This window comes from Accipiter gentilis, chromosome 30 (assembly GCF_929443795.1).
Source record: "Accipiter gentilis chromosome 30, bAccGen1.1, whole genome shotgun sequence".
NCBI classification, from domain to species: Eukaryota; Metazoa; Chordata; class Aves; order Accipitriformes; family Accipitridae; genus Astur; species Astur gentilis.
The window spans coordinates 15695301-15708291 of record NC_064909.1 but is presented as its reverse complement, the minus strand read 5'-3'; the positions used below and the strand labels follow the sequence as shown (position 1 = coordinate 15708291).

Genomic DNA, 12991 nt, shown 5'->3' with positions numbered 1-12991 from the left:
CTGTAAAGGTTCCCTAAACCTAATTCTAATTAATGCTAATGACTTCATAGTGCAAATCATATTAGGAGCAGGATGAAGTCTCATATTTAGCCAGAGATTGAGTGATACATGAGGGCATTAGAAAGTCCCTCTGGGTGAAGAAGCCAACTCATATACAGAGAGGGGCTAAATAAGCTGAGAAGCCTTTTCCCCTAAGGTCAGCTGTAAGATAACAGAAGCAGAAATAAAATCTCCCAGAACTCACTTCAAAGTACTCTTATCCCTTCTTTTAAAGACAATTTATGTTTAAGGAACTACCCTATCCAAGCAGAGAAACTGTTTTATCTCTTCCCTCAGTAAAGAACCACTTCAGCCCAGTAACTTACCAATGTAGAAAATCACACTGGAACTCTCAGGGTGCAAAACAGCAGCAATAATCAAAATATGTAGAAAAACAGTGGCATGTGCTCTGGTCATCCTCTTTGAGTAGGCTGAAAACAGGAGGCTGATTCTCACTTTGACTCAACTGGTGTAGGTCTGGAGTAATGCTGTTAATGCCTTTGGAATTACATAAGTAATTGAAATACGGATTGATCCACTATGTGTTCATAACTCTGCAGGCATTAAGGATTAACATGGTTATTGTATAAAGATACACATGCATGGCACAAATGATGGCATCAAAGAGAGAAATTCTATTAAGAACCTTGGAAGCTTGTGTTCAGAAAGAATGCATTATGTGATATTACTTGAATATATTTACAGCAGCTTAATTAGGCTTGCAAACCATACTTTCAAGGAAATTCTTGAATTATTAGACATACTCTTTCAGTTGTCTGCATATGTCCATGTAATTCAGCACTTCACTATCACGTTGTGTTGCTTCCAGTCTCTGCACTAAACTGCAGAATATTATTTTGCAAATTTTGCTGACTTGCTGCAGATAATTCAGCTCTGGTAAGGTTGGGGTTTTAATGTGTTTTGGGGCCTTACTTCATAACATCCAAGGTTGAGCCAGCAGTCAATAAGTAAACATGTCGTTGTGTGTGTCTGCATTGCAGAATCTTCGGCCTCAGGAAAGTCGGACCGTATTCAGTGGCTCTGTTAGTATCCCATCGATCACAAAATCCCGCACAGAACCAGGACGATCGATGAGCGCAAGCAGCGGGTTAGCAGCACGTAAGCAAACAAAACTGTGTTGCTTGGGGTCTATGCACAAGTATTTTAGGGAAAGGGCTGCTTGCATTTGCTTCTATCATACTGTCACTAGACAGGATTTTCCGAAGTGATGGCAGACTCTCTTCCTATTGAGGGCAAGCACAGTGTTTTAATCTAGCTTTCAAAGGAGCACATGAATAAGCAGCTAGCACTTTTGAGAGTCCCACAGTTGTAATTTGTCAAATTTTTAAAACTGACATTAGAATTAAAATTACATTCTTACCATTGGGACTACCTTGCTGCTGTGTAAGTGTTTTAAAACAGTGGCAAGTTTTTCACAAGCTCCATGGTTATTAACTTCATTGCTGAACTGTGTAGATAGAGCTCTTGATGCCTCTCTTGCTGCTAGTGCAAAGAGAAAGAACAGTGGCTACTGGTATGGAAGAGCTGCACTGAATTTGAAACACCTTTCCTAGTGCTGCCATGCTGCCTTTGTGTGCCAGATTCAGCACAGTGACCTGTACTGAGACCAGGCAAGTGACTAAATAATGGACCATGTGAAAATAGAGGCAAGACTAGTGTCCCAACTTTTCTAGGTTTTTTCCCTTCCTGTGGCATACACCGCATTTGCTGCACATTGCCAACTGCTTGCAGGAAGCGCGTGTGTCTGCTGTAGCCTGTACCTACTGGTACAACCCACCTACTCCCTGGGAAAGAGGCCACTGGAACTAGGCTGCACCACAGCAGTTTCTACCACGGCCGTCTTTGTTGGGAACATAGTGACTGTGTCTGTGCTGGGTAAAGTGTGCTAATGCTGACATGCCAAGGGAGGGACCACAGAATCCCTAAGAAAAACTGCAGCAGACAAGATAAAAGCCCACACAGCCTGCAAGCCATGAGCTGAGCATCTTGGGACATGCTGGAGGAAAGCAGAACTAACCAGAGCAACAGCTAACAAATGTCTAGTACCTTGAGCGGGTGTCTGTAACACAGTTTAATTCCTCTGCGCGTCTTAGGATCATCTGCACAAAACGGCAGTGCTTTGCGGAGGGAATTCTCAGGAGGTAGCTATGGAGCAAAGCGTCAGCCTATGGCATCGCCCTCAGATGGTTCCTTATCCTCTGGTGGCCTGGACCAAGGCAGCGATGCACCAACAAGGGACTACGAGCGAGAGGTGAGTGACAGGAGAAAGAGGAGAAAATGTAAGTGTTGATGAAGATGAGGAAGTTGAATTCTGTCATGGGTTTGGCTACAAGTTTGGGAGTCACTGACAATGAAAGTTTGGATTTCCTGGATTTCAAGCTATCCTGACAAAAGACTTTGGTCAAACTGTGTCAAGTCTGGTCCTGGTATTTAACATGCAGAAAACTCTCTGCACTCCTTACCTGGAGATATATGCTTGATAGTGACCTATCACAGCTTGAAGTGACGATATTCCTTCCGCCCTTTATTTGCAAAGACTCTTAACCTATTTTAGCAACCATTTCACAGGAGACATTTTGTTCTCAGAGTGCCTAAAATTAACAAGGTAATTTAAGAATTATCATATAATAATTTCATTTGGAGCAGAAACTGGATTTAATAATTTATCTTCTGTGCAGAAAAAGACTATCATTATGATAGAACTGCAGTCCTGCCCAGTGCTAAACTCAGTCCCTCCAAGAATGTTTTACAGGGAAGGGTTCAATCTGAAGTTGGCCAGCAAAACTTCCCCAGACCATTTTCTTATGAAGGAGTGAGAAAATTAGAGATCACACAGGCTTTTCATGGTACCGAATATATCCTTTCAGTTGAAGCTGGAAGGCAACTGTCAACCTAAACTCAAAACTCAGACGTAGTTGCATTCTACTGTACTCTCAAAGATCCAACTGGCGTAACTTGATTAGGATGCTTTGAATTCATATCTTGGGACTGACATAGAAGAGGTAGCTGTGGTGAAGCCCGTACCATAAACATTCCTCAGTTTAGCACAAGAGCATCTCAGCTCATAATCTGTGAAAAGGCAGGAGGCATTGTAGCTTCACAGGCAACCTGAAGTTAGTTGCAGGCTCTGCTGACCAAGAGGCCCTCGGCAACGTGCAGACTGCGGGAATCCCACAGGTGCTGTGTCCTTATGTCAGCGTCAGTGATGCCTGCTGAAAGCAGAGTGATCTCACCACTTACTCTTAAGTCTCCCCCGACCAGGAAATACTGAGCAAAAAAAATTCCTCTGTATTTTTGGACACAAGCAAAATACATGGAGGCCTTTGAATCCAGTCACCTCTTGCTCAGACATCCTCAGTCACTCTCAAACTTGCTGTTGCGTTACTTACCAGTGTTCTTATATGTCTTTGGGCTGCAGGACTCTGACTCTCCGAGACACTCTACTGCATCGAACAGCTCCAACCTCAGCAGCCCTCCCAGCCCGGTTTCTCCTCACAAGACAAAGAGCCTCTCCCTGGAGAGCTCTGACCACGTGAGTTGGGACTCATGAACTGCTTCAGCATTCAGATTTGACATCACAGCAGCTTGCTGTCCCCATGGCTGTCCCCTTCACTTGTTCCAGTTCTCACCTTCATCCTCCTAACCCTCCCCATTCCCTGCCTGAAAGTGATCTGGGAGTGGGGTACAGAGGAAGGTAAAAGCTGGTCGTCTTCAGCACCATTCAGCACTGCCTCACCCTCCCTTCCCCAGATCTGACAGCAGCAAATGAGCAAAGCTAGGGTGTTGGTAAATATCAGATGCTGTAGATTTGTATTAGTATTGGTTTCATTTTTGTGGTTACGGCTGCTTCATTTTTAAATACATATTTATCCCACCCCCCTTCCACTTCCCAAAATGTAGCTTAAGTAGACCAGACCAGTGTCGACAAGAGAAAATTCAGAGGGATTTTTTTTCATACAATAGCTCATTGTACTGTACAAAAGTAGCACAGAGACCCCTTCCCCTGCATGGGGAATGATCAGTATGTCAGAGGCACATAAAAGCTTTCAGCCGCCACGTTTGAATGTCAATCTGATTGTCGCCAGCAAATCCTTATTGATTAAAATGATGCATATTTTACTACAGTACAGAGTTTAAATAAATACGCAGATGTTAGAGTAAAATACGTATGTATATATTCAAAGAAAAAAAGCATTGTGTATGCAGCAGAAGATGGATGCTTATTTAAGAGAGCCTTTAATTTAAGATTTGTGTTGTCCCTGTTTTCATGCTCGGTAATATACAGACTTGGAGGCCTGGCCTAAAACCTTTTGCAGGACAGATATTCCTTTTGCGTAGCACTCGCTGCACTGCCGGGAGAGGTCCCTGCAGTACTTTCATGTTTCTTTACTTCTGGCGGTAGCATAACTGAAGCTATAATTCCTACTTCCATGTTAATCCCCATCCTTTGCAAAAATGACAATTGGAAAGCAACCCCCTGCCCTGACAACCGAGGGCACCAGTCAGCCAGGTGGCTGCCCTGGTTTCTTGTGTGCTAGCTGTGCAGCTGAGGAACCTTACAGCGTGCTACAGTAGAGGTCCTTAAGGCAGCAAGGGAGTTCAGTGCAGCAGGATTCAGCAGGAAAACTGTTTCCCTTGGTCAGCCTTTGACTAGGTTTAACTCGGAAGCGAGCAGTTTTCCGCATCTACTGTAACCATCCCTAACCAGATACTGTTACTGTTGTTACCAAATACTAGTTGCTAATACACATCAGCCAAATGAGTGCCCTTAGCCCAAAGCTAGCCACGGCTGGCTATGCTGTCACTGTAGCAACGAAGAACCTTCAAGACTGACCTCACACTGTTCAACACTGTGGTAGTCGAAGATGCCTAGTCACCCACAACTGCCATGCTGGCAAGGTTGGTTTTCCTCTCCCTCCCTCCCTCCCTGTGCTGTGGGTTTGTGCAATTTGCAGTTGTTTCTATGTGCTCACCTGCTGTTTGGTTCCAATAGCAGGTCAGGTTGGAGGGCAGAAAGTATTGCAGTGGAAGACAGAGCCCACTGAAGTTGCAAAAATAAATAAAAAGCTGAAGCTGGTCATGCAGTCAACAGAATAAAGTGAGAGACCAATGTACAAATGGATGGTAAGAGGAAGATGTCTCTTTAGTTTGGAAGGCAGATGCGTTTTTCATTTGGGATTGTGTTCAAATGAGCCTCTCTTCTCAGTAGTATTGTTGCTGGCTTTATACTATGACCATACTCAAACATCTAAGGGCTTTTTGTATTTAGAATACTGGGTTTTGTGGGTTTCGGAAACTTGTTATGGCTTTTATTAAACCATTCCATATTCTTGCAGTCAGCGGTATATAATGTTTCACCCACATACAGATGTTTGGAGTTTTCCAGTTTCTGTCTTCCCTAATAGAAGTTATAGGTAAGTTCAAACTATATACAGTGATTTCCAGGTATGATCTAAATGTGAAGTAGGGAATGAGACACAGATCATCTAATCCATTTAATCATGCTGGGTCTCCTAGGTAAGATTTCTCTTTTACTCTGAATCAAGAGGCCTGTCCAAGTTTTAAGCTCATTCAGTGTTATTTTGGGACAGGAATTCAAGAAGTTTTTTTAGAAACCATCACATCAAAAGCCTGTCTCTCTCCTGTTTGGGTTTTTCAGAGTAGCAAGCTGGTTGTGTTGTTTGTTTTCACTTCAAAGCTACTACTTTTGCAAGCCTGGCATTTAATATTAAAAGCTTTAGCAAATAGTTAAGCACTTGAAATTAATTTCTCCCAGAAGTTTTCAGTCTCTCTGAGGGACAGATAGGCAGGGCGTTATTGGCATATTAAAATTCCACATCAGCTTCTTTTTAAAGGCTGCATATTGCTTCAAGTATAGCCACTGCTTTTTCCCCACAATTCCCTCCTTTTGGCGAAGCATGTCCACACACTTTTCAAAGCCTTTACAGACTAGTTTTGTATTTACTGTATGTTGTATTTAAACATTAATCTTATTTTGATGTTGAGAGAAGGCATTTAAACAGCAGTCATTTAAGACAGAGCAGCCTGCGTGACAGTCCCCTGACAGAGGATCACAGGATCTTTTTTGTGGATATTTTTTTTTGCAGTTGAGCTAATGCTCTATCTGAAAATGGAACCCAAAGAGCCATGACACAGCAAACAATTAAATCGAGTAACCCCTGTGTTTACTCCGTTATGGTGCCTGCAATCTACTGATATCAAAAACTGACATTTTCAGGCAGAACATAGGTCAGCTGTGTTACAAAACTAAGCTCCAGAGGATGAGAGCTCCACAGGCCTACACTGTTTCTACACCACCATTTCTAAGCCTTGGCAGTCTCCTTTAGGATTACTGTATTTAATCATTAGTTTGGTACTGTGCATTTTTAATGCATCTGTTCAAAAGAGAAACAGCAACTGTTCTCTCAGTTGAAAAGCAAATGACCACATCACTTATTTGAAAAATTGTCCTAGGACTTGAATAGTTTTATATATTTGGGGACCATTTGGTTAAACACTCAATTTTAAACCACACATCTTTTTTTGTTGCTATGAACACTGAAAACATATGCATATGGTAGTTGGGCTTTTTAAATACTCATTGGGCTAGGAAAAATAACTTGGTCATTTGAACTGTAAGACTCTTGACTGGTATCTCACAGTTGTCTCTTAAGGTTTGATGTTTGCTACTTTGCACTGTAGCATTGCTTCAAGTTCACAGTTAGAGGGCTGTATTTTGTTCAGGGAGCTTAAAATCTCCCATTGGATTTTTGACTGTAGCATATGTTCTCTGTACACAGTATGTATCTAGCTGATTTTTTCCTTTTGGCTGAGACTGAAGGTGTTTGCGTTTTTGACACTGCTTAAACATATGGGTTGTTGGGTTTTTGCATTTTTTTTCTCTTTTGATGGCAACAAAGGATCTGAACAGATTCAGGCAGCTACTAAGGATTCCAGGTTATAGAATGAAAAAGGTTTGGTCAATAGTTTTCCCCTGCACGTATGCACACACAGATATGTGGCTTCCTTCCACCTTTCATCAACCCAAAAGGAGGGTTATAGTATTCTCTTCTCTGTTGCCTTCAACCTGGAGAAGACAGCTGGTGGTTTCAAAAAAACATTCCTGAGGCTGTGGTGAAGTAGTTGCTGCTTTTCCTCTCAGTTAGTTGCTGTGGCTTGTTACGAATGTGCATTTTGCCCATTTTTAATGAACTTCAAAACTAAGTCAGGAATGTTATATCTCCTTGATTTGATTCTGATAAAATTACAAGCCAGGTATGTTATTCTCAGGTATATGGCAGAGGGAAGTTAAGGGTCTTGTCATACCAAAAAAGTCCAACAAGCATAGTGTATTTATAGAAATGTAGTTTAACTATACCTAACTGGTTCACAAAGTGTGTCAGCTTTTCAGAATAAAACAGTTAACACAGAAACAGATTCTGGCACTGTATTGTCTTGCATGGCCAGACCCTGAATGTCAGGACAAACATGCTCTTAGGTAGAAGAAGCTTGGGTTTTTTTCCATTTTATGCACGCTGTTTAATTTTAAATGAATACATTAAGGATAAAATTCTTTGCAGTACAAGTACCCACACCTCCTGAGCCTTAGTCTGAGAATCAAAGTGGCACAGAGTAGTTTCTGCTGTGTTTTGGGTTTTTTTAATAGGAGTTGGTTCCATGGAGGAAATGGGACAACTTTCTGCAGTAACACAAACTGCACCCTTCCACGTGCTTTGTGTTGACACTGTATTTGGTAAACACCCCTAGAAACCGCTCCACCTGCAGGCTTTCCAGTCTAAATTTCAACTCCACTTTGTCTTTCATTTCAGCCACAGCTCAGTACAACCTATTTTCATTCTGCATTTAAGAAAGTCTCATCCACAGGGAAGAAATCCACAAACAAACCAGTGTTGGTATTTCAGAGCAATTATACCTGCCTTTTTATGTATGACAGTTTCATATCATTTATTTTTAAAATGTTTTTTAGGTTTTTCATTGTAATATTATTGTACAGTTTTGCATGGCATAGATGTAATCACTTTTTTGTTTTAGAGTATAAAAGCTGACAAGTGTGCGTGTGGGGGAAAGATTCTGCTTTTTGCCTCTTCTCACTATTTTGTTTAATGCCCTCAATGTTGTAGGGGACATTGTAAGAGATTCTCTGCTACAGAACAATGATGTAGATTCTTTTGCACAGAAATATTTAAGGTGGAAAAGTCAACAATGTAAAAATGACTTGCCACCAATATTTTATGTTGGTAACACACTTAATATTAACCTACTTTGATGTACTGCAATAAAACAGGGAACTGTTAGAAATGCAGAAGTTCTGTCTTTTTTTCCTACCTCCCCATGTTAAGCTTTGAGGAAGAAAGGGGAAGGAGAATAATGGTGTTCTTGAAGATAAAACCAGCATGTTATAACATGTCTGCACAAGTACACACTGGGAAGAAAAGGAATATATAAGAAATAGCTTTAGCTCTAACAGCCTTCAGAAAAAATTACCAGAACCTTTCTGAAAATTCACAGTCAAGCCACCTTATACTTTAATTTATTGAACTTCATCAGCTACAGTTTTCCTGACCTTTTTCTTAGGTCATCTGTTCTGTGCCAATTGTTGTAGTCATTTTTTCTGATGTTCCCCCTTAATTCAGTTACACATCAAATGTTTCAGCTGTCTTAGTGTTAGAGGATGGACCCTTATTATTTCTGAGCTACTACCGTCAAAATTACTTTCATGCATCTTTAAGTGCATCTCAAAATACCTGTTAAGTTTTGCATGTGCCCTGACCCCTTGCACATCATCCACCAGTTCCTCAAGTCAGCCTGGTATTTTCTCCATACCAGAGAGTGTTTGTTGGGATATCTTCCTCTTCATTCATTATCCTGTTGGTAAAAGTCCTAGCTTTGTTTACATACTTCAGTCACAACGCCCTGCAGCAGGATCCAGGGCTGTGCTGTCACTGATCCTGTGGTGCCAGCAGTGCCAGCCTGGGCATTGTCCTGCCACCAGTCCCCTCCAGGAACAGACATCATGCTTCCCCCTTCTTACACGGCCACAGGCTACCTTACTGCACAGAAACTTCTGATCCGGTCCCTCTCCTTCAGTCAAAATTACTACTTTCTCAGCCCCCTACTCTAGCTTATGTAGATTTAAGCCCCTGGGCTCATCCCATTTAGGCCACTGCAGGTCTCTCCTAGCTGCTGCAGCTCTGTGAAATACCATCTGTTTCCTGTGCTCTGACTTTTACAATCAGTGCTATATTTCTGATTTCCCAGGGCTCCAGTTGCACCATCACAGCTGTGAAGGTCTTGGGAAATGGGCCTTGTGTTCTCAAAGGATTGGGACATTAGAAAAGCAGAAAGTGAACTGCGCATTAGGCTTCCTGTTCAGCTCCTCAGCATTCATTGTCTGGTTTGATGCAGCAGACAGGTTGACTAAAGAAAGAAGCTAGAAAAACCACTGTGACTACATGTAGCCTGAATCTTGATTCTTTAGAATGGAAATTCCCTGTCTTCAGAGAAGCAGATTTAACCTCCAGCTTGCCCTGTGGAACAAAGAACTGTTTTCTGCAAAGGATTTTTCTAGAACTTACAAGCTTGCTGCAGCAGAGAAATGTTCATATCCTCAACCTACATGTATAGTTCAAGCAAAATGCACTAGCTGATACAGAGCAAGCAGCAGTGATCAAGTGTTCTTGCTTACTGTAAAACATCATGACTTGGACACCAGAGCATCATGTTTCTGGCTGAACTTTTCTCCACAGCTGTTACACTGACATGCAGTTCCTCATGTCACAAATCTCTCTGGACCAAGCTATAGAAATTAACACTTTCAGAACATACACAAAAGACCAGGAGAATTAGGGACTGAGAGCTCTAATTAGCTCTCCTAATAAAGGAACACCTTCCTTACCTTCTGCTAGTTGCTATCCTTTAGGCAAATGCAAAGCAACTCCTTTGCTCAGCTTGATGTTATTCTTTAAACACTCTCTCTCTCAAGGGAAGGGAAATGTTTGCTGAAAGTTAAACACTCGTGCCCCAGTATTCTACACAAAAGGTCTGTGGTCACATGAACAAGCACACATGAATCTCACCTAGTTGTGCTTACTGGAAAAGTGAACTGTAATGCTCTTTGAGTTATTTTGACTTCTTTGCAAGTTCTCTGAACATACTGGCTCTAAATCTTAAGTTTCAGAAATTTTGCTCTGCAGCTCACCTAATCCAATACCCTTGTCAGCTTTTTATTATTTGCTTTTTAACCTTTAACATAAGCATTTAACATCTCAAACAATTCACTGTTTTTCTAGCTGCAAGGTCTAGATCCAAAGGAGAAAAACTAAACAATGTCTATCAGAACCCAAAACAACAAAGAAAGTTACTGTGTGTCAGTATACAAAGTTAAACAGCTTAATGCAAAACTATTACTCCACTGAACAGCAGAGTTCACTCTTCTGAAAGGGTTAGGAATAACCTGACCAGTACTTTGTAGTTGAATTAAACAGCACTGGATCTTTCTCAACCAAGTCTTAAATGAAGAAGTTTGTATGTTTGTGATCTCAGAATAAAGGTAATACAGTTTTCCTATTTCTCAGAGGTCCCTCCTGAGACAGACCGTTTATTCACTTACCTGTTCTTTACCTCTGGAAGTGTCAGCAGTCAGGATTTCTTATGTACTGAAGTTTAAGATCGTACAACCTCTGCATTCCTGGGCTGTGTTAACTGAGTAGGACCAGCTGAGCCTGCCGCTAAATATCTGGCACTTGCCAGATGAGGACATCTGCCTTACTAGCACCCGGTTAAGTATCAAATCCAGCAGCCACTCTTTCTTCAAAAGTGGAGGAAAGGCAAAAGACCTGTGTCCAGGAGGCTGGTAACAGAGTGATTAAAACAAAGGAAAACAAGAAAAGAAGTCAATTACCAGGGATTTTCATGGCCCAGCAGATGCTCAGGCTGATGTCCTTCTGGTAAACTGGTCACCATCACTGCTGGTACTAGTGACACAGCTGCAATGGAAAGGTGGAGGAATAAGTAGGCCACAGTTAGATGGCTTCACAAGGGTAGTAGCAATTCCTTGAGCAAACTACAGCTGAAACAAGGAAACTTGGAAGCTCCCTTCTGCTCAACTCCTGTTTATCCCACAGAACAGGACATGGTTCACTTACTTGGCTATTCATTACCACACCAGCAGATGAAAAAACTGCAGGCAGAAGGCCCACCGCACAAGCACTTTTTTATTGAAATCAGGAAGTCATACAGGTACAGGCTTTGTACAAAAATCTAAGGAAGTAAATTTCCTAGCTTGACTCCAATAGTTTAAAACTGTGCGTCTGGTTTTAAATGTGTGACATTTCAGCAAAAGCTTGAAATGCTCATGAGAGACATTACTGGTTTGTCTGCCTTGGACTAAGTTCTGCATTACAAGAAAACAGAGATAGACAGACGAGGTTCTTGGTTAGGAGTCCAGCAAGCAATTGGTGTCAGAATTGGAGCTTATCTAACTTACCCTCAGGAAAGCCGATACCTACCAGACAGTGAAGAATCCCACTATTTGTGCTCAGATATAGCTCTGTTGATTACATATTTGACTCCCAGAACTGAGATGGGTTGTGTGAGTGTATGTGTGTGTTTAAAAAGAGATTGGCACTCAATTCTCAGATTTTTTTTAAAATATTTCCTATGTTTAGCTTGCAAGCCAAAAAGAGGCAGAAAGCATGAAACTTCATCCTATGTACACACACGCAGCCTCCTTGAATTAAATCAATGTCACTAAAATCCAGGAGGGTTCTTAGACTGCTACCACTTGACTGACTTACAAAAATGGGGGAGAGGTGCTGAATGTGTCTGTGGTAGGGTACACCTTAGTATTTCATCCTATAATTCACAGTATGAACACTACTTGAATTCCACCTTAGCATGAAAAAGGGAAGGCTTTTAAAAAAATGATTTTTGAAGAATTACAAACAGGTTTCAATATTAAATTCTGCTCTTGTCCTCCTTCCCCTACTCATTATAAAACCCAATCAATATGCAGCCACCATCACAATATTAAAAATGTGTTCAAGGTAGTCGGCTGGTGCCTTGAAACAGTACAGAAGCACTCAAGAAGATAGTTTCCTGCAGACTGTACTGGCAGTCAGTGTGGGACAGACACAGCGTGAAAGAACAGCTTTGTTCTTGTGAAACGCACACTTGGCTTCCGGGACACAGGCTGCTGCATCTCAAGAGGATGGAGAGCTGGGGTGCAACGCATGGGAGGCTAGAACGCTCTCTGCAAGGCTCAGATGAACTGAGCCCTCAGAACAAGACATGTTAGTTCATTCTTACTAATCCTCTGGCTTCTTGCCCCTACTGCTCCAGTATTTGCTATATGCCTCGTGGAACATGTTTTTGCAGGGAATTTTGGCCTTCAGTTTGGTGCAGATAAGGAAAGAACCCCCCATCTTCCGATGAAGAGAGTAGGTCTCCTCTGGCGGAGGTACAAGACGGTGCTTCAGCATGACTGGGATTAAACCATGGATCTTTTCAGTGGTGCTTTGGTTGCCGAAATCAAAAGGTTCCTCAGATGCAAAAGCCTCTCCCAGGATGAGGACAGCATTTAAGTGGGCATCTTCCATTTCCTGCCCAAAAGGAAAGAGGCATAAATAACATCACTAGCTATTTTAACCACCAGGGAGGAAAAGGAAAAATGCTAGCCCTAAGAGCAGCAGCTCAGGAGAAATACCTAGCTATACCCATAACAAAGGTGACCTCCAGCCCCCAGCAAGACTGATGGACATTTGATTAATACAGATTTGAGCAACTAAACCTTCCAGAAGACCATCTGCCCAGTCATAAAATTTCAGCAGTCATCAGCACCTGCAGGGTCTTGCTGGGGGAGAGAAGGAAGGACAGTGGTTTGGGGGCTAGCTGTATCATCGTTACTGCTCCT

At 41.9% G+C, this 12991-nt stretch overlaps 2 protein-coding genes across 10 annotated transcripts in view; one reads left to right on the top strand and one right to left on the bottom strand.

Annotated features, from left to right (window-relative positions):
- CDC42BPA (CDC42 binding protein kinase alpha) overlaps window positions 1–8379 on the top strand; it is a 191519-nt gene extending 183140 nt beyond the window's left edge. For all 7 annotated transcript variants that reach the window (XM_049833626.1, XM_049833628.1, XM_049833627.1 and 4 more), the window contains 3 exons: window positions 1041–1158; window positions 2154–2311; window positions 3479–8379. In XM_049833626.1, coding sequence (XP_049689583.1) covers window positions 1041–1158; window positions 2154–2311; window positions 3479–3610 — 408 coding nt within the window. In that variant the 3' untranslated portion in view covers window positions 3611–8379. The remainder of the gene's footprint in view (window positions 1–1040; window positions 1159–2153; window positions 2312–3478) is intronic.
- Window positions 8380–11273: 2894 nt separating this feature from the next.
- COQ8A (coenzyme Q8A) overlaps window positions 11274–12991 on the bottom strand; it is a 48246-nt gene continuing 46528 nt past the window's right edge. For all 3 annotated transcript variants that reach the window (XM_049833632.1, XM_049833633.1, XM_049833635.1), the window contains one exon: window positions 11274–12680. In XM_049833632.1, coding sequence (XP_049689589.1) covers window positions 12387–12680 — 294 coding nt within the window. In that variant the 3' untranslated portion in view covers window positions 11274–12386. The remainder of the gene's footprint in view (window positions 12681–12991) is intronic.